Source organism: Saccopteryx leptura, chromosome 6 (genome assembly GCF_036850995.1).
Source record: "Saccopteryx leptura isolate mSacLep1 chromosome 6, mSacLep1_pri_phased_curated, whole genome shotgun sequence".
Taxonomy (NCBI): domain Eukaryota; kingdom Metazoa; phylum Chordata; class Mammalia; order Chiroptera; family Emballonuridae; genus Saccopteryx; species Saccopteryx leptura.
Window position 1 is genome coordinate 48,831,580 of NC_089508.1, and position 27,073 is coordinate 48,858,652.

At 38.1% G+C, this 27,073-nt stretch overlaps 1 protein-coding gene across 2 annotated transcripts in view; it reads left to right on the plus strand.

Annotated features, from left to right (window-relative positions):
- MAP4K5 (mitogen-activated protein kinase kinase kinase kinase 5) overlaps window positions 1-27,073 on the plus strand; it is a 117,599-nt gene that overhangs the window by 4,424 nt on the left and 86,102 nt on the right. For both annotated transcript variants that reach the window (XM_066344341.1, XM_066344340.1), the window contains exon 3: window positions 17,223-17,280. In XM_066344341.1, coding sequence (XP_066200438.1) covers window positions 17,223-17,280 — 58 coding nt within the window. The remainder of the gene's footprint in view (window positions 1-17,222; window positions 17,281-27,073) is intronic.

The following is a 27,073-nucleotide window of genomic DNA, read 5'->3' on the forward strand; positions in this document are numbered from 1 at the left end:
AGTACTGGAGTATCTGCACGTCTTCTGATCCCCTAATTTTTGTGAGCAGTATATGCTTAGCTCCAGAAGGACAGGAACAGATGTCTTGCTTATTATTACAATAGCAGGTAGTAATAAATAATAGGTGCTTAATAAATATTGTTGAATGACATTAGTTGTAGAAAATTACTCAGAAATAAACACTATTATTGATTTAATATAATTTACTTTAGGCTTTTTTCCCAAATGTTTTTAAACCAGTATGTTTCTAAAAATGGCTTTTATAAATTGAGATCATGGTGTCTCTCTTTAGTAGTTGATTGGAATAAACAGCATTTCCCCTGCTCATTAAATATTCTTGTTATTCAAAAAATACCATTTTTAAAAGATCCATAGAACAAACCCTCATTTAGTTAAGTCATTCTAAGTTTTATATTTGTTGTTTCCCATTAACTCTTTTTTGTAGTTATAAATTATGTTGCAATTTGTGTAGAAATTTTTGTTGTGTAGTCTTGCCATGTGAATTCCTCTGGATGCTCCATAAACTGGGTCTGCTGTGGTGAATCCCTCTTTTACAGATCCCTCTCTCCCCCAAACCCAAACTCACAATTCTGGAAAGGCTTTAGGCACTTGGAAGCATATTCCAGGTTTCCATTCTATAAAGACAAAGCTTGATACATCACAACACTTCTGTAAGCATTTATTTAAGAAATATTTATTGAATGCCAACTGTATGTTGGGGCATGGGAATGCAGACACGAGAAAGTACACTGTCAACAAGAACATCTAATTTAGTCAGGAAAACATATGTAAATAATCATAATTTGGAAAGTGCCATTGTAGAAGAGAAGTAGAAGAAATCCTAATTCTGTCTTTTTGGGGGGGATAGAAGAAGAAAGGAGAGGAGAGAGAACTATGATGTGAACCAGATAAGATTAACATAGGGAGGGCCATTAACTGAATGTTAAAACAATGCAGGGTGCTTTCCAGGTGGACAAGATGGGAAAGATACTCCAGGCTGTGGGAATAGTGTGTAAACACCTGGCGGCTTGAGAAACCATGATGCATTTTGAGAGAGCTGCATCTGTGTTCCAAGTTCAGTGTGGCCAAACCCGGCAGAGATTTCATAGATGGAGAACACAGGCTGTTTGGAGGTAGAGAAGGACCAGATAATGGACATGTCTGTCATGTTAAAGAATTTGAATATCTTCCTGTAAACTGAAGAAACACTTTAGAAGGGAATCTTTCATGATGTAGAGGACGGATCAGACAAAGTTGCTGGAATACAGGGACCAATTACTGAATAATCGAGATGAAAATTTATGCATGTATAAATTTAGGCACTGGTACTAGAAATGAAAGGAAGGGATGGATTTGAGTCATGTTTAGATGATCAAAATTTCCTGGTGATTGATAGTGGAAAAATGGGTTATAAATGGCATTTGGAATTTCTGGCTTGGATGATTATAATTGGTGTCATCAACAGAATTAGGAAGTATCAAATCTGTGGAGTCTGGATCTTGTGATTGGTTTTGTATAGGTGGATATGTCTAATAAATGGTAGGAAATGCAGCTCTGGCCTTCAGAGACCTGTACTAGGGATACAGGTTTTGAAATTACATTATGGGATGATACCTGTGCAGTATAGGTGAGGTCACCCAGTAGAATTTGTAGGAGAGTTGAAGAAAGGCTTAGTGTTATAGTGGCAGAAGAAAACTATATGGTTGGTATATTGAAGGTGTCTGAGAAGAAACAGGTATAGGGAAGTTTCTTTCACAGATACCAAGAGTTTCAAGATCCCATCTCTATTATCTGCATCCATTATTGCTGCCTTCCACTCTGACTGCAGTAAGGAAAGTGTATCGATTTCCAAAAAGTATAAATCTGAGGTTTTGTGTCATTCCCCCTTTATTCTTCTTGTTTATAGAATAAAGTCTTAGAATAATATGCCTTTTAAGACTGCCTGTATCAAAAGCCAGCCATTCTGAACTTCTTCCAGCCCCTTATGTGCACTGTACTCTCTGCCCTTCAGGTTTTTGCAGTTACTTCCTTTTCCTAGAACACTCTTCCTTTTCTTCTCATTCATCTGTTTATCTTCTATTCTTTGGGTTTCCTTTTAAAAGTTGCATTTTCAGGGAGGCCTTTTCTGTTCCTTACACAGGTCGTATCTATCTGTTGTATGATTTCTTTTTTTGTGACAAAGACAGAGAGAGAGAGTCAGAGAGAGGGACAGACAGGGACAGACAGGGACAGACAGACAGGAAAGGAGAGAGATGAGAAGCATCAATTTTATGCTGTGGCACCTTAGTTGTTCATTAACTGATTTCTCATATGTGCCTTGACGGGGTGGGGGGGCTGCAGCAGACTGAGTAACCCCTTGCTCGAGCCAGCGACCTTGGGCTCAAGCTGGTGAGCCTTGCTCAAACCAGATGAGCCCATGCTCAAGCTGGCGACCTCGGGGTCTCAAACCTGTGTCCTTCGCGTCCCAGTCTGATGCTCTATCCACTGCACCACCACCTGGTCAGGCTGTTGTATGATTTCTTATCATGATACTCATCATTTGTCTCTCTTTGTTGGTGTCAGTCTTTCTGCTCTACTCAGAGTGCATGGGAACCGGAACCTTGTGTTTACCACTGATCAGCTAGCCTAGCATAGTGCCTAGCGCATAGTATATTTTCAATAAGTGTTTTGAAAGAGTGAGCAACAGAGTGGCCATATAAGTAGTTGAAAGGTTCATTAAGAGCAAAAGAGTTGAGGTGTGAATGGTAAATAAGAAAGCAGAGGGAATGTAGATCACTCCTTGAAGCAGCTTAGCTATGAAGAGAAAAAGATGAGAAAAAGAAGTTTAACCATTTCATGTCTTTTTCCTTCCATTGAAGCTAATAATTATGGCTTTCATTTATTATTTAAGCTTGTTTCATCATCTAAGTGACCAGGAGTGCTGCTAAGTTTAGAGAAGGAAATCAGATAAAAAATGTGGGAGGAATTGAGAATTTAGAAAGGAGATTAAAGGAAAAAACTAAGGATGGCTTGTTTAGGAACCAAGGTAGGGGATAAATTTAAAGCCTTCTTTCTTCCCTTTCTTTCTCCCTCACTCTCTCTTTCCCTCCCTCTCCTTCTCTCTGATGTAAAGCCTCCATTGATTTCTAGCCCAGGTTACTGTCCTATGTGTATGGTTAGGATGAGGCACATTGATGAATGGGGAGTTGGAATGGACCAGGGTTGGGGGGACAATAAGCAATAAATATAATAAATTGTATGCTATGTTAGAAGATCACTAAAGATATGGAAAGAAGAAAAAGTTGAGTCAATATGTTACTTCTCATGCACACGCACCTCCTTTTTTAGGTGCCCTGGGCCTTCTTGCCAATATTGGGAGATGCCAATATAAGAATGATTTAATATAGTTTAGCAGACATAACTTTCAATGAACTATTAACAACTTTTGCATTCTAAGTTTTTTAGCTCCTATCCTAATTGGAATAGACAGGGGAGATGCTTGGGTCTTTTACCAGTTTTTTTCCCCCAAGGAGTATTTTCTATTATAATTTCTGCAGTAGCATAGATCCATGGATAGGACTTGCCTTCCTATTTTACCTCTGTCTTTCTTGCCTCAGCGTAGTAACCTTCTAAGTAATATGTGTTCATTTCATATCATAAAAGAATTGATATGAGAATAAATGAAGAATGACCTCTGTCTCCTTTGCCATAGTATAAGCATTGTTGTATTTATCTTTCTAGACTTTTAAAAATTCATATTAAGGACATGTACATAAATTATATATTATATGTAAATATATATACAATCATATATACAGTTTTTATTCTGCAGTATATTTATTTGGTAATGTACTTTTTTGTGTAACAGTACATCATAAACCACTTTCCATGTCAGTAAATACATACATTTAATACTTGTGTATTATATTCTTATATAATTTTTAATCCATTATTGTTGAACATGCAGATTGTTTCCATTATTTCTTTATTATAACTAATGCTGTGGTTAGTATCCTTGAACAAATTTTCACACATTTTTTTTTTCTTTTTGTATTTTTCTGAAGTTGGAAATGGGGAGGCACTCCCGCATGTGCCCAACCGGGATCCACCCAGCATGCCCACCAGGGGGTGATGCTCTGCCCATCTGGGGCGTTGCTCTGTTGCGACCAGAGCCATTCTAGCGCCTGAGGCAGAGGCCATGGAGCCATCCTCAGCGCCCGGGCCAACTTTGCTCCAATGTTGTCTTGGCTGCAGGAGGGGAAGAAAGAGACAGAGAAGAAGGAGAGGGGGAGGGGTGGAGAAGCAGATGGGCGCTTCTCCTGTGTGCCCTGGCTGGGAATCAAACCTGGGACTCTTGCACGCCAGGCCGACGCTCTACCACTGAGCCAACCGACCAGGGCCAAATTTTCACATATTCTTAATTATTTAAGTAAATTTCTAGAATTAATTTTTTTGTTTGTTTTAGTGAATTTTAACCAGTTATAACCCCCCCAAAGTTGCACTCACCAACAGTGATTGAGAATCCACATCTTCCCTACCTTTTTAGTCTTAAACCTTTTCGTTCCTTTCCTTCACTATTAAGACCTCTAGATAATTCATTCAACCTAAGTAATCTTCTGGAAGGATTTCGTTTTTCTATAAAAATCAATCTGTATTAGGAATGTGTTAGAAAAACTTTTTTCAGAGACAAGTGTCTGAACAGACTAAGGCTTTAGTGTGTCCTGAGATATAAGTCATGTGGCCATATTTGAAGTCACCCTAATGGACAGACCTCAGACTCCAAATATGTCTGCCTGGTAGTAGGGGAAACCCTGTAGTGCATCCATCCTCCTGCCGTGGTAGAAGGAGCACCTCTACAGACCTCTTAGTCTGCATGTGAAGACAGCTTGGAAATAGCTTGCTCCACAGAGCACCTCTCACATATGCATTTATTTCCTGCCCTGTCCTTGACAAATGGTCATTTAACTTATTTAAATAATAAGGACATACCATGTTTAGAAGCAGTCAGTTTATTTTTTGAACTTTCCTTTATTGATTTAAAATCTGTCCCATTGAAAATTGGTCTCGTTGAAACAGGGCAGGTACATCTTTGCTGTTACCCCACCAATTCCACTCTCATACCTAAAGTATCTGATGCATAAGAGGTATTCAATGAATAAATGTTAAAATAATGAATGACTAACCTTGTTTTTAAATTTTTCATGTGGAGGCTATATTATAAGTGACTCCCCCTTTATTATATACTTTTTTCACCTAAATTTGACAATCTTATTGGAAGTGGTTTTCTTGAAATTTACATGACAACTTATGATGTATACTATGTGTAGTGTTTATAGCCTCCCTTTTTCCCAAAAGGATTTACAATAGAAGTAAAATGAAGCACTTCACTTTGCTCTTGTCAGAAGATAAAGTATTGCATTCTGTTTTAAATATAACATTTTCAGTATTTTTAAATTATAACTTTATAGAACTATAAAAAATGATTAAGTCACTGGTGATGTCATTAATCAAATATTTTAACACTGTTATTTTTGTTGGACATCAAACCTTGAGCACATAGTCAAAGTAAATAGTACCCAGAATGGTGGGAAGTGTCTGGAATCTGTGTGTAGCATGTTGAAGAAATTAGCATAGGTTGTAAGGGGCTTTTATATTTTTTATTTTGATCTGATCATGGTTAAAATTAGAACCTAGGCCCCCCAGGCTGCCATAGGGACTATTTGTCATAGTGGGAAGAATAGACTAAAGCAATATCTTACAAACTAAAACTGGGATTAATGAGGAGAAATAATAGGGAAGTAGATTTTGCTTATCAAAACAAAACAAAACAAAACAAAAAAACACTATACAACTAAAGTTATCCAAAAAGTGAGTATATCAGGTTCATCAAATGACCTCCATAGATAAGTAGAAGAGAATTGCTTTTTAGAAAGGAGATTGAATTAGATGATTTCCAAAAGTTCCTCCAAACTGGAATTTTAATAGAACAGTATCTCTTGAGTAGTTCCAGTTTTAGTTTTGTCTATTTTCACTATCCCTTAAATTTGGGTAAGTTTTTAGGATTTTGTTCTTAACTCTTCTTATAACTACCTACCCTCCTTCTGTAGTTTCATCTACCTTCCTGGATTCAGTAATGTTAATGATGCCCAAATCTTGGTCCAATCCAGGTTAGCTCTGAGCTTTAGGAAGTCTATTAAGTGGCTGATGGTATATCACCAGTTAGTTTTCTGTATGAATCTAAACTTTAAATATATCCAAATCTGAGCCCATTGTCTATGCCCCTTCACTGCTGCCTCCATTAAATGTGTCTATCTTCCTATGTTAGGACCACACTGTCTACTCAGTTGTGCAATCCAGAAATTTGGGGTTATCCTAAACTTGCTATTTCTTTGCATTTCACATTACATAGTTCACCAGTTTCTAGTGGAGACAGGCTTGTAACTAGAGCATAACAGAGGAGGTAGAGGAAAGTGAATGTATTTGGTTTATTTTATTTTTTTGTGAGACAGAGAGGGACAGATAGGGATAGACAGACGGGAAGGGAGAGAGATGAGAAGCATCAATTCTTCGTTGCGGCACCTTTAGTTGTTTATTGATTGCTTTCTCATATGTGCTTTGATGGGGGGGGGGCTACAGCAGAGCAAGTGACCCGTTGCTCAAGCCAGCAACCTTAGGATCAAGCCAGCGACCATGGCGTCATTCTGTAATGCAACGCTCAAGCCAGTGACCTCGGGGTTTCAAACGTGGGTCCTGCACGTCCCAGTCCAACACTCTATCTATTGCGCCACTGCCTGGTCAGACTGGTTTATATTTTTAAGCAGATTTGCTGATCATATGTCAGATATGAAGAATGTGAAGGAAAGAAATGAAGAATGACTTTGGGTTTTAGATTTAAGCAACTGGGTGGATGCCATAAACTTTATTTAGATTGGAAGGTATGGGGATGAATGGGTTTGTGGATCAGGTATCACCGAGTGTTCTATATATTAGGCATGTTAGCGTTGAGATACCTGTCAGGTTTTCATAGATTTATGAATCTGGAGTTCAGTGAAAAGAGATTTGTCCTGGAAATGGTTGTTAAAAGAGAATGTTAGATTAAGAAATGTGAAATTCCATCATCAGTCAGGATAGATAAAAGAAGAGGGAGTAACAAAGAGACTGAGGCATTATTGAAGGTTTGAAGACGGGAGTAAAATAGTTCTTAGGAAAAGTTGAATGGAAAAATCAAACCTGGTGGAGAGGCTGTAGTTTGAGATTTATGTCATGATTGGAAATTAAGACCTGTTAGCATGATGTTGTAATCTTTTTTTCCATTAACATTTAGCTATTCAGTACCAGTATGGAGTTAGTGGGTAATTGAGTTTAATTGATTAGGATTTTGCCAGGCTAATATGATAGAGGGAAAGAAGGGTAAGGAGGAAGTTAAGGATTTTTGCAAGAGCATGATTATGAATAGGGTAATGGACCACGAAACCTTTTTTTTTTTTTTTTCCTTCTGTATTTTTCTGAAGCCGGAAACAGGGAGAGACAGTCAGACAGACTCCCGCATGCGCCCAACCGGGATCCACCCGGCATGCCCACCAGGGGGCGACACTCTGCCCCCCAGGGGGCGATGCTCTGCCCCTCCGGGGCGTCGCTCTGTTGCAACCAGAGCCACTCTAGCGCCTGGGGCAGAGGCCGAGGAGCCATCCCCAGCGCCCGGGCCATCTTTGCTCCAGCGGAGCCTCGGCTGTGGGAGGGGAAGAGAGAGACAGAGAGGAAGGAGAGGGGGAGGGGTGGAGAAGCAGATGGGTGCTTCTCCTTTGTGCCCTGGCTGAGAATTGAACCCGGGACTTCTGCACGCCAGGCCGATGCTTTACCACTGAGCCAACCGGCCAGGGCAGGACCATGAAACCTTTATAAGTTAAAGGATGCTGTCAAGAATTGAGAGATAATCAGTAGTCATAGAGGAATGCATTGGGTTGATGAGCTTCAAGAATTGCTGGACTGGGATGACTAGAAAAAGTGAGCTGAAAGGATAATTTATTTTGTTTTTATTTTTTAATTTCTTCCATTGATTTGAGAGAAGAAGGGGGAGAGGGAGCTGAAAAGAAGGGGTGGAGAAGAGAGAGAGAGAGAAGGAGAGAAAAAGAAAAAGCATCAACTCGTTTCACTTACTATAGTTGCTCCATTTAGTTGTGCACTCACTGGTTGCTTCTTGTAGGTGCCCTGACTAGGGATCAAACCTGCAACCTCAGCATGCCAGGATGATGCTCTATCCACTGATCCACCTGGCCATGGCAAGGATAGGAGGTTATGATCAGGAAGTACAATGTTTGAAATTAAGATTCAGATAAGGCGAAGGAATGAAAAGTCAGAGACGAAATCTGGATGTTGAAGTCTCTAAGAATGGTGACATGAGAGGGGTGGAGAGGAAGACTGTGAGCCAGGGACCATAAAGCCTTACATGAACAAAGAGCAATGACCAAGAAGTCAGTAGATGATAGCTACAAGAGGATGGTGGGTGATAGTCTGTCCTGAGCTTCAAAGGAATCTTATCTCTCATCATAACCCTCTTTATACTGCTGTGTTCCCTAATACAAGACAGTTTTACTTTTTGAAATGGTTATGTTTTCTCCTTTCTTTATACCTTTGCATGGAATTCTGCCATAAACCCTTACCCTCCAGTCCTCCCAGAAAGGTCTCATTAAGTCTCTCAGCTTAGATTTACTTCTCCCTGGAAGTTTTCTCCAATCAACTTTGGGTTCAGAATCCTGCTAGATTGTTTTGTATCACCTTGGGAGCATTTCTCACACTATATTGTATTTTCTATTCACTTTCTGTCTCTCCAACTGATAAAAGCTCTCTGAAGACAAGAATTGTTTTATTTTATTACATGCCCAGTATCAACAGTAATGCCTGGCATATAGAAAGTATTCACTAATATTTGTTGAATGAAGGAACCAGTCAAAACAATGTTCCATAAAGAAGTCATGTATAGAGGTTTTTCCACCTATGACATAATTGTTTACTTTGTGGATCAACTAGTAGCTACTTTGCATTCCTTCAAGCCTTGCAGGTGTTGTTACCACGTTAGTATTGAAGTTCATTTTTTTTCTTTTTATTGAACTTACTGAGATGACACTACCTAACAAAATTATACAGGTTTTAGGTGGGGACATATTTAAAACTGATGCCCCCAGTTGGTTTCATGGAAAAGTTTTGTGACCCTAAAAATATGCTGGGAGGAAGTTAACGGTGTAGGACGAGGGACTTAGTGTTAAGAACAGTAAAGTAGAATACAAGAGTTGACCTCATTTTTTTTCATCGTGACCCTCTGGATTGCCATAGCTTTTAGATGACTGTCATTACTTGCCAGTTTTATTTTTGTACCCTAATTATTAAAAATTACCTTCTTCATGGCTACTGAGATATACTGTACATTAAGTCAAATCTTATTCTTTGTTGAAAACATATCTAAGATGTATAGACAAAACTTTTTCTTTAGTTATTCCTCATATTAAAAATTTCACAGCATGAAAAAAGTTCATGGCTAATAAAATGGCAACTGGATAATATTGTTGAAATAGAAATGGCTTAGTTAGACCTAATCAACATCAGTTTTTTTCATGGTGCAAGTAGAAATCTAAGGGTAACATTTTACTGTGAATTTGAAAATCCAATACAGGAGAGTTTGAGTTAAAATACTAGCCCTGTAGTAAATTCACTTGGAAATATTAATTTATTTCATTTGCAACTTATTCCTAACAGGTGATGAAGCAGTATTTTACAATTTGAAGATTCATTTGAAAGTGGCTCCTGCCACCTGCTAATAGCAGTTCAGACTAAGGTGTTTTTTTATCAAATCCGTGAATGGAACCATGATGTTGCATCCCTCTGAAGTTTTAGTTCTCATTAAAATAAATTTGCTTTTATTGTTTTATTTCTTATTGCTGTGCTTCAGAATCAATTTGTATCTATGCCCCTGTACCTTAGTATTGTAGAGCAAGTCTTGTGTTAAAAACTTGGTGTAACAGTGTCACGATATAGTGTCTTTCTGGTTTTAAATCCTTTTGTATTAAAGAAAAAAATGAGAGAATTGTATTGGAAAAAATAAAGAGAATGCATTGGCAATGAGAGACGAAACTGAATTAACTGGAAAGGCTGATTTAGGAATTTTATGATTGATCCCATTAGTTTATCTTTTTCCACTCAATTTTAATTCCTGATTAATAAGAGTTAAATAAGGGATTTACTATAGTAAAATACTTTATTAGTTTTCTGGGTGTTTGATGTACTCTTAAAGCTTAATATTAGTGTATACCAGTAACCTACCAAAATGAATAGGAGTTCAGAAATATATTTAGAGCCTTTCCGTAAAAGTACTGTGGTACTTTGTTACTTCCTTCTGTAAACATAATGCAGGATCTCTTCACATTCTTTTGTGTTAAAGTTAAAAATACTTGAGAATATCATGTTTAACTTGTTACAGGGAAATGTTGGGTTTCAAAAACCAGTGTATTGTCTGCGGCCATACCACCCCGAACGTGCCTGATCTCGTCAAAAACCAGTATTACATATGACTTTGGATTTTAGTGTGAAATTATATAGTTAAATATCTGAAAGATCTCTTTAGTACATTGCATCTGTAAAGTCTCTGTTTAGAAGATCTTTTTTTTTTTTTTCCTGAAAGCCTCTTTGCCTTTCATTATAAAAGAGCCTGGTACTGCTTTCTGTTTAAAAATCCAGCTGGAAAATCACAGAGTAAGAACATTTGCCCATTAGATTTAATTTTTAGTACAGTATTAGATTTACAATCTAATTTACAATCTAATTTACAATCTCTTCATTTGGAGAGAACAGAAATATGTCTTAAATGGAGACTGACATTTTATTCTATCAGTGGGAGTTAAAGTTTACAGTATTTTCTTTACTTTTTACTTAACAACATACAGTTTGAAAACCTCTGCATAGTGTAGCTGAATTTTAAAATTCCATCTTTATTTTATGTGGTTCTGTGATATTGTTCAAATCTTACAATGGTCTGTTTCTTTTTGAACCCCTCAAAATCTCTAAAAAAATCAAGGTGTCTTTGGTCCTTGTGTCATTTTGGTTCTATTAAACAGCATATATTTGTGTTGATTCTAATCTTAGAAATTGACTGATAAAATTGTCTTAAAGTATATACTTAAAATAATTTTATATGTGTTCTTTTAAAAATAATTAGATTTAATTTTTAGTACAGTATTAGATTTACAGAATAATTGAACAAATCATACATAGAGTTATGTTCATCCATATACCCACTCACCCACAGTTTTCTCTTTTATTAACATCTTTCGTTAGTGATACATTTATTATCATTATTGAACCAACATTAATATATTATTATTATAGTCCATAATTTACATAAGGTTCACTCTTTGTGTTGTACAGTTTATGAGTTTTGACATATACATACTGACATGTATTCACCTTATGGTTTCATACAGAATAGTTTCACCACCCTAAAAATTCCTTGTGCTTCACCTAGTCATCACTCTCCACCCAAACCCCTGGCAACCACTGTAATTTTTTTACTCTTTGTAGTTTTGCCTTTTCCAGAATGTCATATAGTTGGAATCATAGTATGTAGCCTTTTCAAACTGGCTCATTTCTTTTTATCACTGAATAATATTTTACTGTATGGATGTACAGTTTGTTCATTTATTTATTGAAGGACATCTTGATTGCTCCAGTTTTGGCAATTATGAATAAAGGCTGATATAAACATTCTTGTGCAGGTTTTTGTGTAGACATAGGTTTTAACTTAATTGGATAAATGCCTAGAAGTGGAAAATTACTGGATCATATTGTAGATCTATTTAGCTTTGTAAGAAGCTGTCAACTTGTCAGTATATGTGTTTTTAAGAATCATTCTAGGCCCTAGCCGGTTGGCTCAGTGGTCGAGTGTTGGCCCGGTGTGTGAAAGTCCCGGGTTCGATTCCCGGCCAGGGCACACAGGAGAAGTGCCCATCTGCTTCTCCACCCTTCTCCCTCTCCTTTCTCTATGTCTCTCTCTTCCCCTCCCGCAGTCAAGGCTCCATTGGAGCAAAGTTGGCCTGGGCGCTGAAATGGCTCCATGTCCTGCGCCTCAGGCGCTGGAATGGCTCCTGTCACATTGGAGCAAAGCCCAGATGGGCAGAGCATCGCCCCCTAGTAGTCATTCCGGGTGGACCCTGGTTGGGCGCATGCAGGAGTCTGTCTGCCTGCCTCCCCCCTGCTTCTCACTTCAGAAAAATAAAAAAAGAAAATCAATCTAGCCTGACCAGGTGGTGATGCAGTGGATAGAACATTGGCCTGGGATGCTGAGGACCCAGGTTCAAAACCCCAAGGTCGCCGGCTTGAGCATGGATTCATCCAATCCGGCTTGAGCATGGGCTCACCAGCTTGAGCGTGGGGTCACTAGCCTGAGCATGGGATCATAGACATGACCCCCCATGGTCACTAGCTTGAAGCCCAAGGTCTCTGTCTTGAGTCCAGGGTCACTGGCTTGAGTAAGGGGTCACTTGCTCTGTTGTAGCTCCCCAGTCAAGGCAAATATGAGAAAGCAATCAATGAACAACTACAATGCTGCAGTGAAGAATTGGTGCTTTTTTTTTTTTCTAAAAAAAAGTAAAATAAAAAATAATCAATCTAATTAAGTCTGGAAGGATATACTCTAAATTATTCATAGGAGTTACTGTAAAGGGATGAGATTAGGAGGGAGGAGAACTGTCATATTTTACTTATATTATTTTAATTTTTAAAAACAACGTTCTGTAATTTTTTGCAAATAAATTTTTCTCCAAAATGCTTTATTAGTAATAAATTAAAAATGAACCAACATAAATGAAAACTAGTATTTAAAACAGTATATTATCAGTTTCATAACACTTCTGAGTTGTAGAGAATGTTAATTTTTTTTAAAGTAAAGTGTAATAACAGATTAATAGAGCATCTACCTCACAGACCTTCAAAGAAAATCTAGCCTTGGGATATTAGGCAAGGCTCCCTGGAGGAGGTGATAACCTAAATTGTATTTTGAAGGACAGTCTAAATTAACTGGGCTAAGGGGGCAGAGAGGAAGGCAGGGGAAGGTAAATATACCACCAGAATGAGGACAGCGTTTTCAACTAGAGACCAAGTCATTTGCTTCTGATTAATCTGACTGAAACTGGAATTAATTGTTCCAAACTCTCCAAGAAGCTTATTAGACCTTTTTGTGTTGTTGGCACTTGTTTGATAATCTGTAATTGGAAAATATAGACTCATATTTCCTTTTGGTTTCCAGTGACTGGTAGAGTGTATTGCTCTAATGCTTGTTTTGCTTGGAAAACTGAAGTAATAAATAAGCTGAAGATATCTTCTTGTTAGTGATGTCAGTAGCTATCACTGTTACATGAGTTAAGCATTGCATTTCTTACTTGAATTTTAGATTGAATTGTTCAACTGTCACTGTTTGTGACTGTACATATATGTTACTTTCTTGTGCCATCCGTCTCATATTTAAATCTTTTTTCCCCAATATGTAAACCTCCACTCAATGTCCATAGATGGTTTTTATATATTTTAGGATTCCAATGAAATTTTTAAAATTATCACTTTTAAAATTATCACTGGTCAGTGGCTCAGTGAATAGAGCATCATCCCGGCATGTGGATCTCTCAGGTTCGATTCCTAGTCAGGGCACATAAGAGAAGCTATCATCTGCCCCTCCCCCCATCCCTCTCTCCCTTCTCTTTCTGTTTCCCTCCTGCAGTCAGTGGCTTGATTGGTTCGAACTTGGCCCTGGGCACTGAGGATAGCTCAGTTGGTCCCAGCGCATCAGCCTCAGGTGCCAATAATAGCTTGATACTCAAGCATCAGCCCTAGAAGGGGTTGCTAGGTGGATCCCAGTCAGGGTGCATAATCTCTCTATCTCCCCTCCTCTCACATTAATTAATTAATTAATTTTAGGGGGATGAAAAAGAGAAAACACTGACATGTAGTGATAGAAGTGGATTTATTCAACTTTGAAATTATTTAAGAATTTAAATGTGTAGGAGTTCAAATTCAGTTACATTGAAAATCATCACAGAAAAATAGTTTAATGTAAAATATCATTAATTCATGACAGTATTTGGTATTTATTCAGCAGAAGCCACCCCTGAGATCTGTTAAATATTATTCAATTAATACTTTAGTACTTACTGCATTAATTTCTTTTAAAAACTTTATTAAAACTAGCAATGGAGTAGAGGACATGGATTCAAAAGATGTTTAGGTGATGGAATAACAGAATTTACAGATTGAGTCATATGGTAACTTGAATAAGTTCTCAAATAGCTAACATCCACACGAGCCTATTGGATTTGAAAAAGGAAAAGAGAATTTTAATATATTGAAAGGATCAGTGAAACCTTGACATCAGAATACAGTTCTTGGGTTCTAATTGTGACTCTTGCTTCTGACAGCAAGATGACCATGGGCAAGTCACTTAACTTTACTAAGTCTTATGCTTTTAAAAAAAACATAAGTAATGAATATGAAACTTCATCCAGGCCCTGGCCGGTTGGCTCAGTGGTAGAGCGTCAGCCTGGCTTGCAGGAGTCCTGGGTTCGATTCCCGGCCAGGGCACACAGGAGAAGCGTTCATCTGCTTCTCCACCCCTCCCCCTCTCCTTCCTCTCTGTCTCTCTCTTCCCCTCCCGCAGCCAGGGCTCCATTGGAGCAGAGTTGGCCCGGGCACTGTGGGTGGCTCTATGCTCTCTGCCTCAGGTGCTAGAATGGTTCTGGTCATAACAGAGCAACACCCCAGATGAGCAGAGCATCACCCCCTGGTGGGCATGCCTCGTGGATCCCGGTTGGGCGCATGCTTCTGACTGCCTCCTGGTTTCCATCTTCAGAAAAAATACAAAAAAAAAAGTTCCTTCAAACTATAAAAAGCTTTACAAATATAATTGTCATCATTGTTAGAGAATTCACATCTTACTACCCAGTGAACAAAATCCCAGAAGTTCAATTATTATTACTTATTCTGTAATTTCTGTAAATTCTGTACCAGAATCTCACTAACGTGAAGTGTTGAGCAGTGGACAACCTAAAACTATATGCACATAACTTTTTATAACCCAAGAAAGATTGAAATGCTGAAATATTGTAGGGACTGGGACAAGACATGAAGCTAATAGACAGCTCTTTTGTCAAGAGCAAGAAAGAAGAGAGGGGGCCCTGGCCAGTTGGCTCAGTGGTAGAGCGTCGGCCTGGCGTGCAGGGGACCCGGGTTCGATTCCCAGCCAGGGCACACAGGAGAAGCACCCATCTGCTTCTTCACCCCTCCCCCTCTCCTTCCTCTCTGTCTCTCTCTTCCCCTCCCGTAGCCGAGGCTCCATTGTAGCAAAGATGGCCTGGGCGCTGGGGATGGCTCCTCGGCCTCTGCCCCAGGCGCTAGAGTGGCTCTGGTCGCAACAGAGCGCCGCCCCGGGGGGGGGGGGCAGAGCATCGCCCCCTGATGGGCAGAGCGTCGCCCCCTGGTGGGCGTGCTGGGTGGATCCTGGTTGGGCGCATGCGGGGGTCTGTCTGACTGTCTCTCCCCGTTTCCAGCTTCAGAAAGATTTAAAAAAAAGAAAAAAAAAGAGGAAAGGGTAAGAATGGTATGAGATTTTGGTTGACCAGCCAATTTTTCTATGTGTTAGTGATTGGGAGAAGGTTAGCTATGAATAGGGGAAATTAAAATGTCTGTTCTCTGTTCCTGAGATCCTTTCTTACCCTATTTACTATGACAGATGAGGAAAATGTAAACTTGGCATCACAAAATATTTGAGACTTCAGCTGTAGAACAATCTTTTTTTTCTTCCTGTTTGTAATTTACCTCTGTAGTTCTCTTCCCCATTCTATTTTTCTCACCCTCTGTATCTCATTTTCTTTTTTGTTTAAAATTTTTTATATTTTAATAAATGAGCATTAGAGAGGCAGACAGACAGACTCCCGCATGTGTCCTGACCTGTATCCACCTGGCAAGCCCCCTACGGGGGCGATGCTCTGCCCATGTGGGGCCACTGTTCCATTGCTCAGCAACCAAGCTGTTTTAGCACCTGAGGTGAGGCCATGGAGCCATTCTCAGTGCCTGGGGCCAGCTTGCTCGAACAATTCAAGCCATGGCTGTGGGAGGTGAAAGAGAGAGTGAGGGGGGGGTGCAGATGGTCACTTCTTCTATGTGCCCTGACCACAAATTGAACCCAAGATATCTGCATGCTGGGCCGATACGCTACCACTGAGCCAACTGGCCAGGGCCTCATTTTTTTAAAGTTAAACTTATTGAAGTAACATTTGTTACTTGGCTTTGGGGTTCTTGGGTTCCCCAAGATAGAAATCGAGAGGAAGCCCCAGAGAAATTTCCAGACAGATTTTATTAAGCTTATGTTCAAGCACAAAGGAGGCAGCACAGAGGAAAGGTAGGTCCTCAGACCTGGCTCAGGGGTTGACTCTGCTTGCCTGTTTGTATATATAATGTGGGGGCAAAGCAGACTTTGTGAAAAGGCAGGCTTTTTGGGGGGAAAAAAAAGCAGGCTTGTGGAATTTTCCATGTTGGTATGAGAAGCAAGAGGTTAGAAAGGAGGTAAAGACATTTTTCTTAGGGAGTGGAGGAGTGGTTGCATTCTTGTGGTGGGCCTATTTATGTTTTCTTCTGGTCATCAGACAGCTTTGGGATCCCAGCAAGAGTCCATGGGGTAATGCTTGCTCTGAGGGGGTTTTTCTTGACTGGTACCCTTGGGGTCCCTGGCTCAGGTTCCTATGCTGTCTCACATTGGTTAATAACCATATGTATTAACCATATATTGGGTGAGGAAGGTGGTAGAATTGAGGGAAAGAAAAGTAAATTTCAGGTGTACATTATAATTTAACAGCTGTGTAATCTATTGCATGCTCACTGCCCAAAGTCTAGTTCCTCATAAGTATTTTTTTTAATTAAGAAAAATACCAAGTTAAAAAAAAAGAAAATAAAAAGAAAAATACCAATTATAAAAAAAAGACTTGGAGAAACAGCTTAAATAGTAGCTGTTTTTAAGTGGTGTGGCTAAAGGAAATATTTTGCATGTGTATCTTTTGTATATTTTTCTTTAATAGAAAAAAATGAATATACTCATTGACACTTTTTTAGCTTTATTTAAAAGCATGATTGATAAGCAGCCAATTAACATAATACCAGTAACTTTTGTATAGTTAACAAACTTTTAAAACATTGTATTTTTATTTTCATTTTAGGCCAGAAATATACATACAGGAGAGTTGGCCGCAGTAAAAATTATCAAACTGGAGCCTGGTATGTATTAAAATCCTCAAGATAATTTTTGAACACTTTTCTTGTGCAGTTCATAAATATAGAACTTAAACGCTTTTTCCATATTTTCTTCCTTGTTTCCCTTCTTCCAAAAGAAATCTTTATATATTGTCTTGGCAGTAAGATGTCTCAAATATTATTAGATTAAATTGCATTGAAAGTTGTTAGTCAAAGACAAGTTTGATGTAATAGTTTTGTTGCTAAATAAAATTTCAAATGTGCCCGTTTAAAATTTGGAAGACACATTGACAGTGTTAATTTTATTTTACATTGTAGTAATATAATTGAATTCAATATTAGCTTTTATGAGAATTTGATTAGGAAACTATTCATTGATTTTGGGGGGATATTTGGTAATATTTGGCAAAATGATGCTTTATGTCAGCTGGTTTCTGGCTGATTGATTTAGGTTTAATCTGGTCTTAACCGAATGCTTATCTTTTAAACACTTCTGTCAGGAGGCTGTTTTAAAACATACTAATTTGCTTTGAAAAGAATAGTACTGTGTAAAACTTGAAACAGTTTCATTTTGATATCCTCAAATTTTTTTAGAAATGGAATTTAAAAAAAATATTGCAATTGGTATTTTGTCCAGGTTCACCACAATAAATAGGAAATCCAGAAATATGTAAAGAAGAAAATAAAAATAATCCATTATTTTATCACCCAGAGAGAACTGTTGCCTTTCAGTATATTTCCTCTCATTTTTCTTCTATGTATCCATGTCAACATTTTACAGAGTTAGCATATACTACATGTACTATATGCTGTCCCTCACCAACAATACATAAAGGACATTTTCTAGGCCAGTACTTTTTCTTTTTTTAAATTGAGGTATAAATGGCATATAACATTATATATATTAATGTCAGGTGTACAACATAATGACTCAATAATTGTTATACTATGGAAGGATCACAGTAAGTCTAGTTAATATCTGTCACCATACGTAGTTACAGATTTTTTTCTCATAATAAGAACTGCTAAAATGTACTCTCAGCAACTTTCAGATATGCAATATAATATTATTAACTATAGTCACTATGCTGTACATTATATCCAATGACTGACTTATTTTATAGCCGTAAGTTCTTACTTTTTATATCCCTTCACCCATTTTGCCAACCCTCAACCCTTCACCTCCAATCTATTCTCTGTATCCATGAGCCTGGTTTTGGAGGTATTTTTAGATTCCACAGGTAAGTGAGATCTGTTATACTTAACAATACCCTCAAGCTCATTCCATGTTGAAAGTTTCTAATGAAAGCAGTTGTAGCTTTTTCTCCCCTCCAAGTTTTTTTCTACTGCGGTTAAATACATATTACATAAAATTTACCATTTAAACCATTTTTAAGTATACGGTTTAGTGATATAAATTACATTCGTAATCTGCTACCATCACCAACACTAACTTCAGAAATCATTTCATCTTGTAAAACTGAAACTTTATGCCTAAGTAAACAATAATTTCCCATTCCCCACTTCCCCCAAACTCCTGTCAACTACCATTATATTCTATTTTCTGTCTCTAATTTTGACTACTTTAGGTACTTCATATATCATATTGTCTTTCTTTTACTGGTTTATTTCACTTACCATAATGTCCTCAAGGTTTATCCATGTTATCACATGTCAGTTTCCTTTCTTTTCAAGACTGAATAACATTCCATTGTGTATATATGCCACATTTTACTTATCCATTCATCTGTTCGACACTTGAGTTGCTTCTGCATTTTAGCTATAGTAAATAATGCTGCTATAAACATGACCTGCAAGTATTTCTTTGAGACCCTGCTTTCAGTCTTTGGTTATATACCCAGAGGTGGAATTGCTAGATCATATGGTAACTATATTTACTCTTTTGCAGGACTGCCATAATATTTTCCATAGTGGCCATGCAATTTTACATTCCTTCTGTATGCAAATGTTCCATTTTCTCCACATCCTTGCCAACGCTTGTTATTTTTCTGTTGTTATAGTGGCCATCCTGATGGGTGTGAGTAGGCAGTAGCTCATTGTAGTTTTTGTTTGTATTATCCTAATTAATGATTAGTAATGTTGGTATCTTTTCATGGGCATATTGGCTATTTGTATATCTGCTCTGGAGAAATGTCTATTCAAATTCTTTGTCCATTTTTTAACCTGATTGTTTTTTGGTGGTATTGAGTTTAAGGAGTTCTGTATATATTCTAGATATTAATCCCTTACCAGACATATGATTTGCAAATATTTTCTCCTATTAAGTTGGTTGCCTTTTTTACTGTATTGATAGTGTCTTTTGATGCACAAAATTTTTTATTTGCATGAAGTCTAATTTTTTATTTTATTCTTTCGTTGCCTATGCCTATGGTGTCATTTCCAGGAAATTATTACTAAATTTAACGTCATGAAGCTTTTGTCCTATGTTTTCTTCTAAGAGTTGTATAGTTTTAGATCTTACATTTATGTCTTTGATCCATTTTGAGTTAATTTTTGTATGTGGTGTTGTGTCCAGTTCATTCTTTTGCTTGTGAATATCCAGTTTTCAACCATTTGCTGAAAAGACAGTCCTTTTTCCCTTTGAGTGGTTTTAGCACCTTTGTCAAAAACTATTGAACCATTATTTTTAGGCTCTATGTCTTTCTTTATGCCACTATCACACACTGTTTTAATACTGTAGCTTTGCAGTAAGTTTTGAAATCAGGGAGTGCAAGACATTCAGCCTAGTTGTTGTTTTTTTCAAGATTGTTTTGGCTATTTGGGGTCCCCTGAGAGTCCATATAAATTTTACGATGGGATTTTCTAGGTTCTCCAAAAAGTGTCATTGGGATGAGGAGTAGTTTTTGACCAGGTAGATGAATAGTTGATGATCCTTTTTTTTTGCTGCTTCATAAACTTAGACATGTAGAGTAATTGCGTGACCAATAATTATGCCATACAGTTTCTTAATTTGAGCAGTTAAAATGGTTTTGCATTTTGGCCCTGGCTAGGTAGCTCAGGGTTAGAGCGTCATCCTGATGCACCAAAGTAGAGGGTTTGATCCCCAGTCAAGGCACATGCAAGAATCAACCAGTGGGTGCATGGATAGGTGAAACAACAAATTGGTTTTCTTTCTCTCTCTCTCTCTCTCTTTCTCTCTCTCTCTCTCTTTCTCTCATAAGTAAATTTTTAAAAATGTTTTAAATAAATAAAATGGTTCTGCATTTCAGATACAGTGTTTTGGTCATTATGTGTATGATTTATTAGAGAGATATTACTGAGGTAACATACTGCCACGCTGTAAGAGTAAGCTGTCAGATATGGCATAGTATTCTTTTCTTCCTGGATATTAGAAATTTTTATAATAATACTCCTTTCAAGTCCTTTTAAGTTTCACTAAAAATAATTTTACAGTTCCTAACAACAGTGCTCAAGGGTTCCAATTTCTCCACATCCTTACCGGCAAGTTTTGTTTTGTTATCACATCCATCCTAATGGGTGGGAGGGAGTGGTATCTCACTGTAGTTTTTATTTGCATCTCCCCTTTAGAATGACCTCCAGATTGTCAATAACATAAATAGAAGAGACTGTAACAGAATTATGCAAGCATTTCCTCTTCTGGAGGAGTCACTTGAATATTTAGTCAAGTTATGTTCAAGGGAAAGTTATAGTCCAGGAAATGAATGGACTGGGTTCAGAGGGGAAACAAAAATGTTTATTCCTTCTCTGCCTTCAGTGAATACACTGGGCCATGATAGCACAGTTTCACTTATTTGACTTGAGGGTATGGCTTGCTTTAATTATAGTTTGTAATGTTGTAAAGTGCTGTTTCGCCGGGTTTTCGTAGAGACACCAAGTCCAAATGAATTTTTAAGGAGTTTTATTTAAAGGAGGAAATTTAATATGCCTGCCCCATATGGCTAACATGGGGCACAGCTGACCCAAATCGTGTGCACTGTGCACAGCCCTGAGGCAGGTTATATACCTTTGATCACACACAGTTTGGTGGGAAAAGGGGGAGGGGAAGTGATGACAATTCATTAGGAAGCTTATTTGTCTATAGGATTTATAAAAAAACATTTCTATATGTTAAAACTTATGTGATAACACAATAGTGAAAATGTTGTTCTACATATTAAAAGATATTCCCAAATTTTCTAATGTTTATTTGCCATCCCTTTGTCTAGAGGTACATACAACAATTACACGTCCTAGGTTTGATTCCTGGTTAGGGCACACAGGAAAAGTGACCATCTGCTTCTCCCAATCCTTCCCCTTCCTCTTCCCCTCCTGCAGCCAGTGGCTCAATTGGTTTGATCATGGTCCTGGGCACTGAGGATAGCTCTGTTGGAAAGCATCAGCCTCAGGCACTAAAAATAGCCCAGTACTCGAGCATCAGTCCCAGATGTAGTTGCTGGGTAGATCCTAGTTGGGGTGCATGCGGGAGCCTGCCTCACCACCTCTTTTCCTCCCACTTAAAAATAAAAAGGGAAGAAAAAAAAGAAAAGCCAAAATCTAGGAGTTAAAAAATATACTTATAAATTAATTATACTGTGGTAAGGTACCAAAGAATAGAAAATTAATATTAATATTTTAGGGAAAATAGGCTTCTTGTCCTCTCCTTCCTGTAGAGAAGAGAAAGAAATGTGAAAGATTCCTAGCTTGCAGAGACATACTGTGTAGGAAACCCCTTTTTTCAGGAGATGAGGGGGAATTTACATGGCTCCAGGGGATATGCATGTGAATGGCCCATCAAACAGAAAAAGAGGGAGAGGAAAAAGTTTGCTTAATCTCTCTCTCCCTGCACCTGGCTAGCTGTTTACCTGCTTCCTTACAGGTGTGGGGGAAGGGGGGGGAATCTGTCTCCTTCCCCTCTTCATTTACAATACAGTGAGTGCTATCGCCCATCCTGAGTTGGTGTAAATCACACAAGTATAAAAATCACTTTTATAAAATCTCTCTGTATGCCAAACCTAAATTATAAAATGCCCTTTTAAGCTTCCTGGTAAAAAAAGGGATTTCCTACACAGTATGTCTCTGCAAGCTAGGAAACTTTCACATTTCTTTCTCTTTATTCTCTACAGGAAGGAGAGGACAAGAAACCTAACTATTTTCCCTAAAATATTAATATAAATTTTCTATTCTTTAGTACCTTACCACAGTATAATTAATTGATAAGTATATTTTTTAACTCCTAAATTTTGGCTTTTCTTTTTTTTTTTCATTTTTCTGAAGCTGGAAACAGGGAGAGACAGTCAGACAGACTCCCGCATGCGCCCAACCGGGATCCACCCGGCACGCCCACCAGGGGGCGACGCTCTGTCCACCAGGGGGCGATAATCTGCCCATCCTGGGCGTCGCCATGTTGTGACCAGAGCCACTCTAGCGCCTGAGGCAGAGGCCACAGAGCCATCCCCAGCGCCCGGGCCATCTTTGCTCCAATGGAGCCTTGGCTGCGGGAGGGGAAGAGAGAGACAGAGAGGAAGGCGCGGCGGAGGGGTGGAGAAGCAAATGGGCGCTTCTCCTGTGTGCCCTGGCTGGGAATCGAACCCGGGTCCTCCACACGCTAGGCCGATGCTCTACCGCTGAGCCAACCGGCCAGGGCCTGGCTTTTCTTTTTTTTCTTCCCTTTTTATTTTTAAGTGAGAGGAAAAGAGGTGGTGAGGCAGGCTCCCGCATGTGCCCCAACTAGGATCCACCCAGCAACTGCATCTGGGGCTGATGCTCGAGTACTGGGCTATTTTTAGTGCCTGAGGCTGATGCTCTCCAACAGAGCTATCCTTAGTGCCCAGAACCATGATCGAACCAATTGAGCCACTGGCTGCAGGAGGGGAAGAGGGAGGGGAAGGGTTGGGAGAAGCAGATGGTCATTTTTCCTGTGTGTCCTAACCAGGAATCAAACCTAGGACGTCCATATGCTGGGCCAATGCTCTCTCCACTGAGCCACCAGTAAGGTCAAGTATGGCTTTTCAATAAGTCATAAAAAAGAAAAATATATCATTATATGATGTTAACATTTAACACATAAGGATTAATTGCTAGAACCATATGTTAGGAGTCTTTAAAAGGTTCAAATTTCTCACTGCTTGCTTTGTAAAAGCTGCTGAATTTGTTAGAGTTTATTCATACAGAAAGATTGACATGTTTAAAATCTTTCTCCCCAAAGGAGTTAACATAGATTCAGTAAATGACCATTTTTACATTAATTGCCTATATATATGTGATATATATATAATATATATTATATGCTTTGTATAGGTTATTTGTCTTTTATATTACTGATTTTTAAATGCCATATGCACTTTGAGAATAGTGACTTTTCATGTTTTAAACGTTGTCCGCAGTTTGCCTGGCCAGATAGCTCAGTTGGTTAGAGCATCATCCCGAAGAGCAGAGATTGCCAGTTCAGTCCCCAGTCAGGGCACATACAAGAACAGATCGAGGTTCCTGTCTCTCTTATGCTCTCTCTAAAATAAACATTTTGAAAAAATGTTATCCCCAGTTTGTCTTCGTACTCTGCTTATGATACCTTTCTTTGTGAAATTATTTTTCTTCTTAGATAAATTTGTTGGTCCTTCTTTCTGTATTTCCCTCTTTCTCCCACTTAGGCCTTTTCTACTAGGGAATTCTAAAACTATTTAACTGTAATCTCCTCTAGTTTTCTTCCTTTTTTCCCCCAACATTTAAGTATTTGGTTTATCAGGAACAATTTTGTTCCAAGGGGTGAAGGAGAGCTCTAGGTCTATTATTTTCAGATGGCTAGACTGTTTCCCAAAGCTGTTTACTTCTATCTTGTATTCATAGGTTCAAAATGCCTTGTCATCAACTGAATTTTCATGTAAGCATAGGTTTTGTTTTCTGTTTCAGTGATTTTTCCCCTCCTATTTATAGTTGAGTACTATTCTGTTTTTGATTACTCTCAACTTTTCATTGCTTTTTAAAATCTTCATTACTTTTATTTTTCAGTTATTTCCTTTCTGTTTTTATAGTTTTTTTGACATTTTGACAATAGTAAGGATTATTTCTTATTCAGGCCTTTAGGAAAATATTATACCTTTGCCACATAAATTTTCATATTTATGGTATTTCTTGTAATTGTGAATGGCATTTTTTTATCAGATACTTTCTAATTGGTTACTGTTGATATTTATGTCAGAATTTGTTTTATTAGATTTATTTTTTCTCCAGCAGTTTTACAGAATTTATGTTTTTTGCTGGTAATTTTTAAAAGTTTTTCTGATAGAATTATTTTCAATGTTCTTTGATGTCCTTTTTGCCTTGAATATAACTTTATCAAATACTGATATTGCCAATCCCTCTTTGTTTATACAATATTTATGTAATGTAACAAATGGGTAGAGCTGCTGTACTATTGTTTTACTTTAATCTTTTCTGGGTCATTGATTTATAGATGTCTTAAAAGAAATTATATTTGAGTTTTATTTTATAACCCACTCTCGGTCTTCCTCTTTTTAGTAGGTGAGTCTATCACGGTATTATTTATTAAGATATTTGATCTTTTGTTAAGAGATTTTTGTTTTTAAAAACTTTAAAAAACTATGGCTAGATGTTTCTTGTATTTTTACTGCTGATAATCTGGAAAGAACACAGTCTGTACTTTTATTAGAGGTGGCTTATAAGATTTTAAATTATATACTCCAAATTTTTTTTTTATTTGTCAACTTAAATGAAACAGACATTGAGTTCCTAGGTTTAAAAATGTTGAACTTTGCCTGGCCTGTGGTGGCGCAGTGACTAAATTGTTGACCTAGAGTGCTAAGGTCACTGGTTTGAAACCCTGGGCCTGCCCAGTTCACGTCAAGCAACCAAGAAACAACTAAAGTGAAGCAACTATGAGTTAATGCTTCTTGCTGCTCCCTCCTCTCTCTGTAAAATCAATAAATAAAAAATCTTTATAACAAATGTTGAACTTTTCACATTCATACTCCTGCCTCTTCATCTCTCAATTTTCAAATGTTTATTAGTTTATTTGACGGAATGTAAAAAAAAATTTTTTTTTTACAGAGACAGGGAGAGTCAGAGAGAGAGAGATAGGGACAGACAGACAGGAACGGAGAGAGATGTGAGGCATCAATCATCAGTTTTTCATTGCGACACCTTAATTGTTCATTGATTGCTTTCTCATGTGTGCCTTGACCATGGGGCTACAGCAGACCGAGTAACACCTTGCTCACGCCAGCGACCTTGGGTCTAAGCTGGTGAGCTTTGCTCAAACCAGATCGACCTCGGGGTCTCAAACCTTGGTCCTCCGTATCCTAGTCCAATGCTCTATCCACTGCGCCACCATCTGGTCAGGCAAATTTTTTTTTAATTATTGATTTGAACAAGAGAGAGAGAGAGAGGGCTATCAATTTGTTGTTCCACTTATTTAAATGCATTCATTGCTTGATTCTGACAAAAGGATCAAACCTGCAACCTTGGTGTATTGGAATGACACACTAACCAACTGAGCTACCAGGCCAGGGCCTCATCAGAACTTTTTGATTGTACTGGGGCATGAGTGTGTGTGTGTGTTAGTCTGCATGTCTTTTTTTGAGACAGAGGAAGGGGAAAAGAGAGAGAGAGAGGCATCAACTCTTTCCCCTTAAATTGTGGCATTGATTACATCTCACACGTGTCCTGTCTGGGGCTTGAACCTACGGCTTCAGGGTTGATCCAGTGCCCTCCAGATGGAGCTGGCAACCTCTGAGCTCTGGGACGACACTCCATCCACTGTGCCACTGGCCAGGGGAGTCTGCATATCTTTAAGGAATTAAACCGATTATTTAGACTTAGTTTTGTATTTAAGTAGATTCACTGCCCACATCTGGTCCTTTCATGCTATGTCCTTGCCATTCTGTTTTATCTTGTATTAGCTGTTGCTAGGCTAGAGCATATAAGTGTTAGGAATAATATAATTTGAATCCACAAATTCTTTGTTTTTCCCAAACCTGTTTTTTCTTCAGTCTTCCCAATTTTGCCAAGCCAAAAATCTAGACATTGCCTTGAATTCTTTTATTTGCACCCCAGTCCGTCAGTCAGCAAGTTCCTTCAACTCCACCTCCAAAACATATCCTGAATCCGACAACTTCTCTTAACTGCTGTCTCCACCCTCCTGGTCTCCCTGTTTGCTCTCCCACACCCCCCATCTGCCACAATCTAGTTTCCACAAAGCTACCAGAGTGATCTGTTTAAAACACAAATCTTAGTGCTGTCCTGCTTTAAACCTTTTTGGAGTTTCCAAATTTACTTAGAATAATATTCAGATTTTCAGCCTTGCTTAAAAACCCTATGTGAGCTACCATGTCTACTTCTTTGAGCTTATGATGTACTTTTCCTCTTCCCTACTCTGCTTCTGTTTTCTTTTTATTTAAGCAGTCCAAGATTAAACTAGCTCTTCTCTTCTACCTGAAGTACTATACTAGTCTTCATGATTTTTGCTCAGAAGACTGGGTCATTTAGATCTCAACTTAAATGTTGTGTCCTTAGACCCATTTCTGAAATCCTAATGTAAAATAGACACCCAGCCCTAGCTATTTTAGTTCTATGCATAGGACATATGACTGCCTGATACTTTATTTATTTATATATATTTGTTTGTTTAAGGTCAGTCTCTCCTAGAATGTAAGATCCATGACAATAGTACATCTATCTTCACTGTAATATTTCAACATCCGGAATAGTTTAGGTGCATAGTGAGCACTCCATAATTATTCTTTGTACAAATGAATGTTATAAATGCTTTCTGTTGCCTTTGAATAAGAATGATGAATAAGTATATAATTATTGCATCACATATTCTCCTCCCACCTTCAAA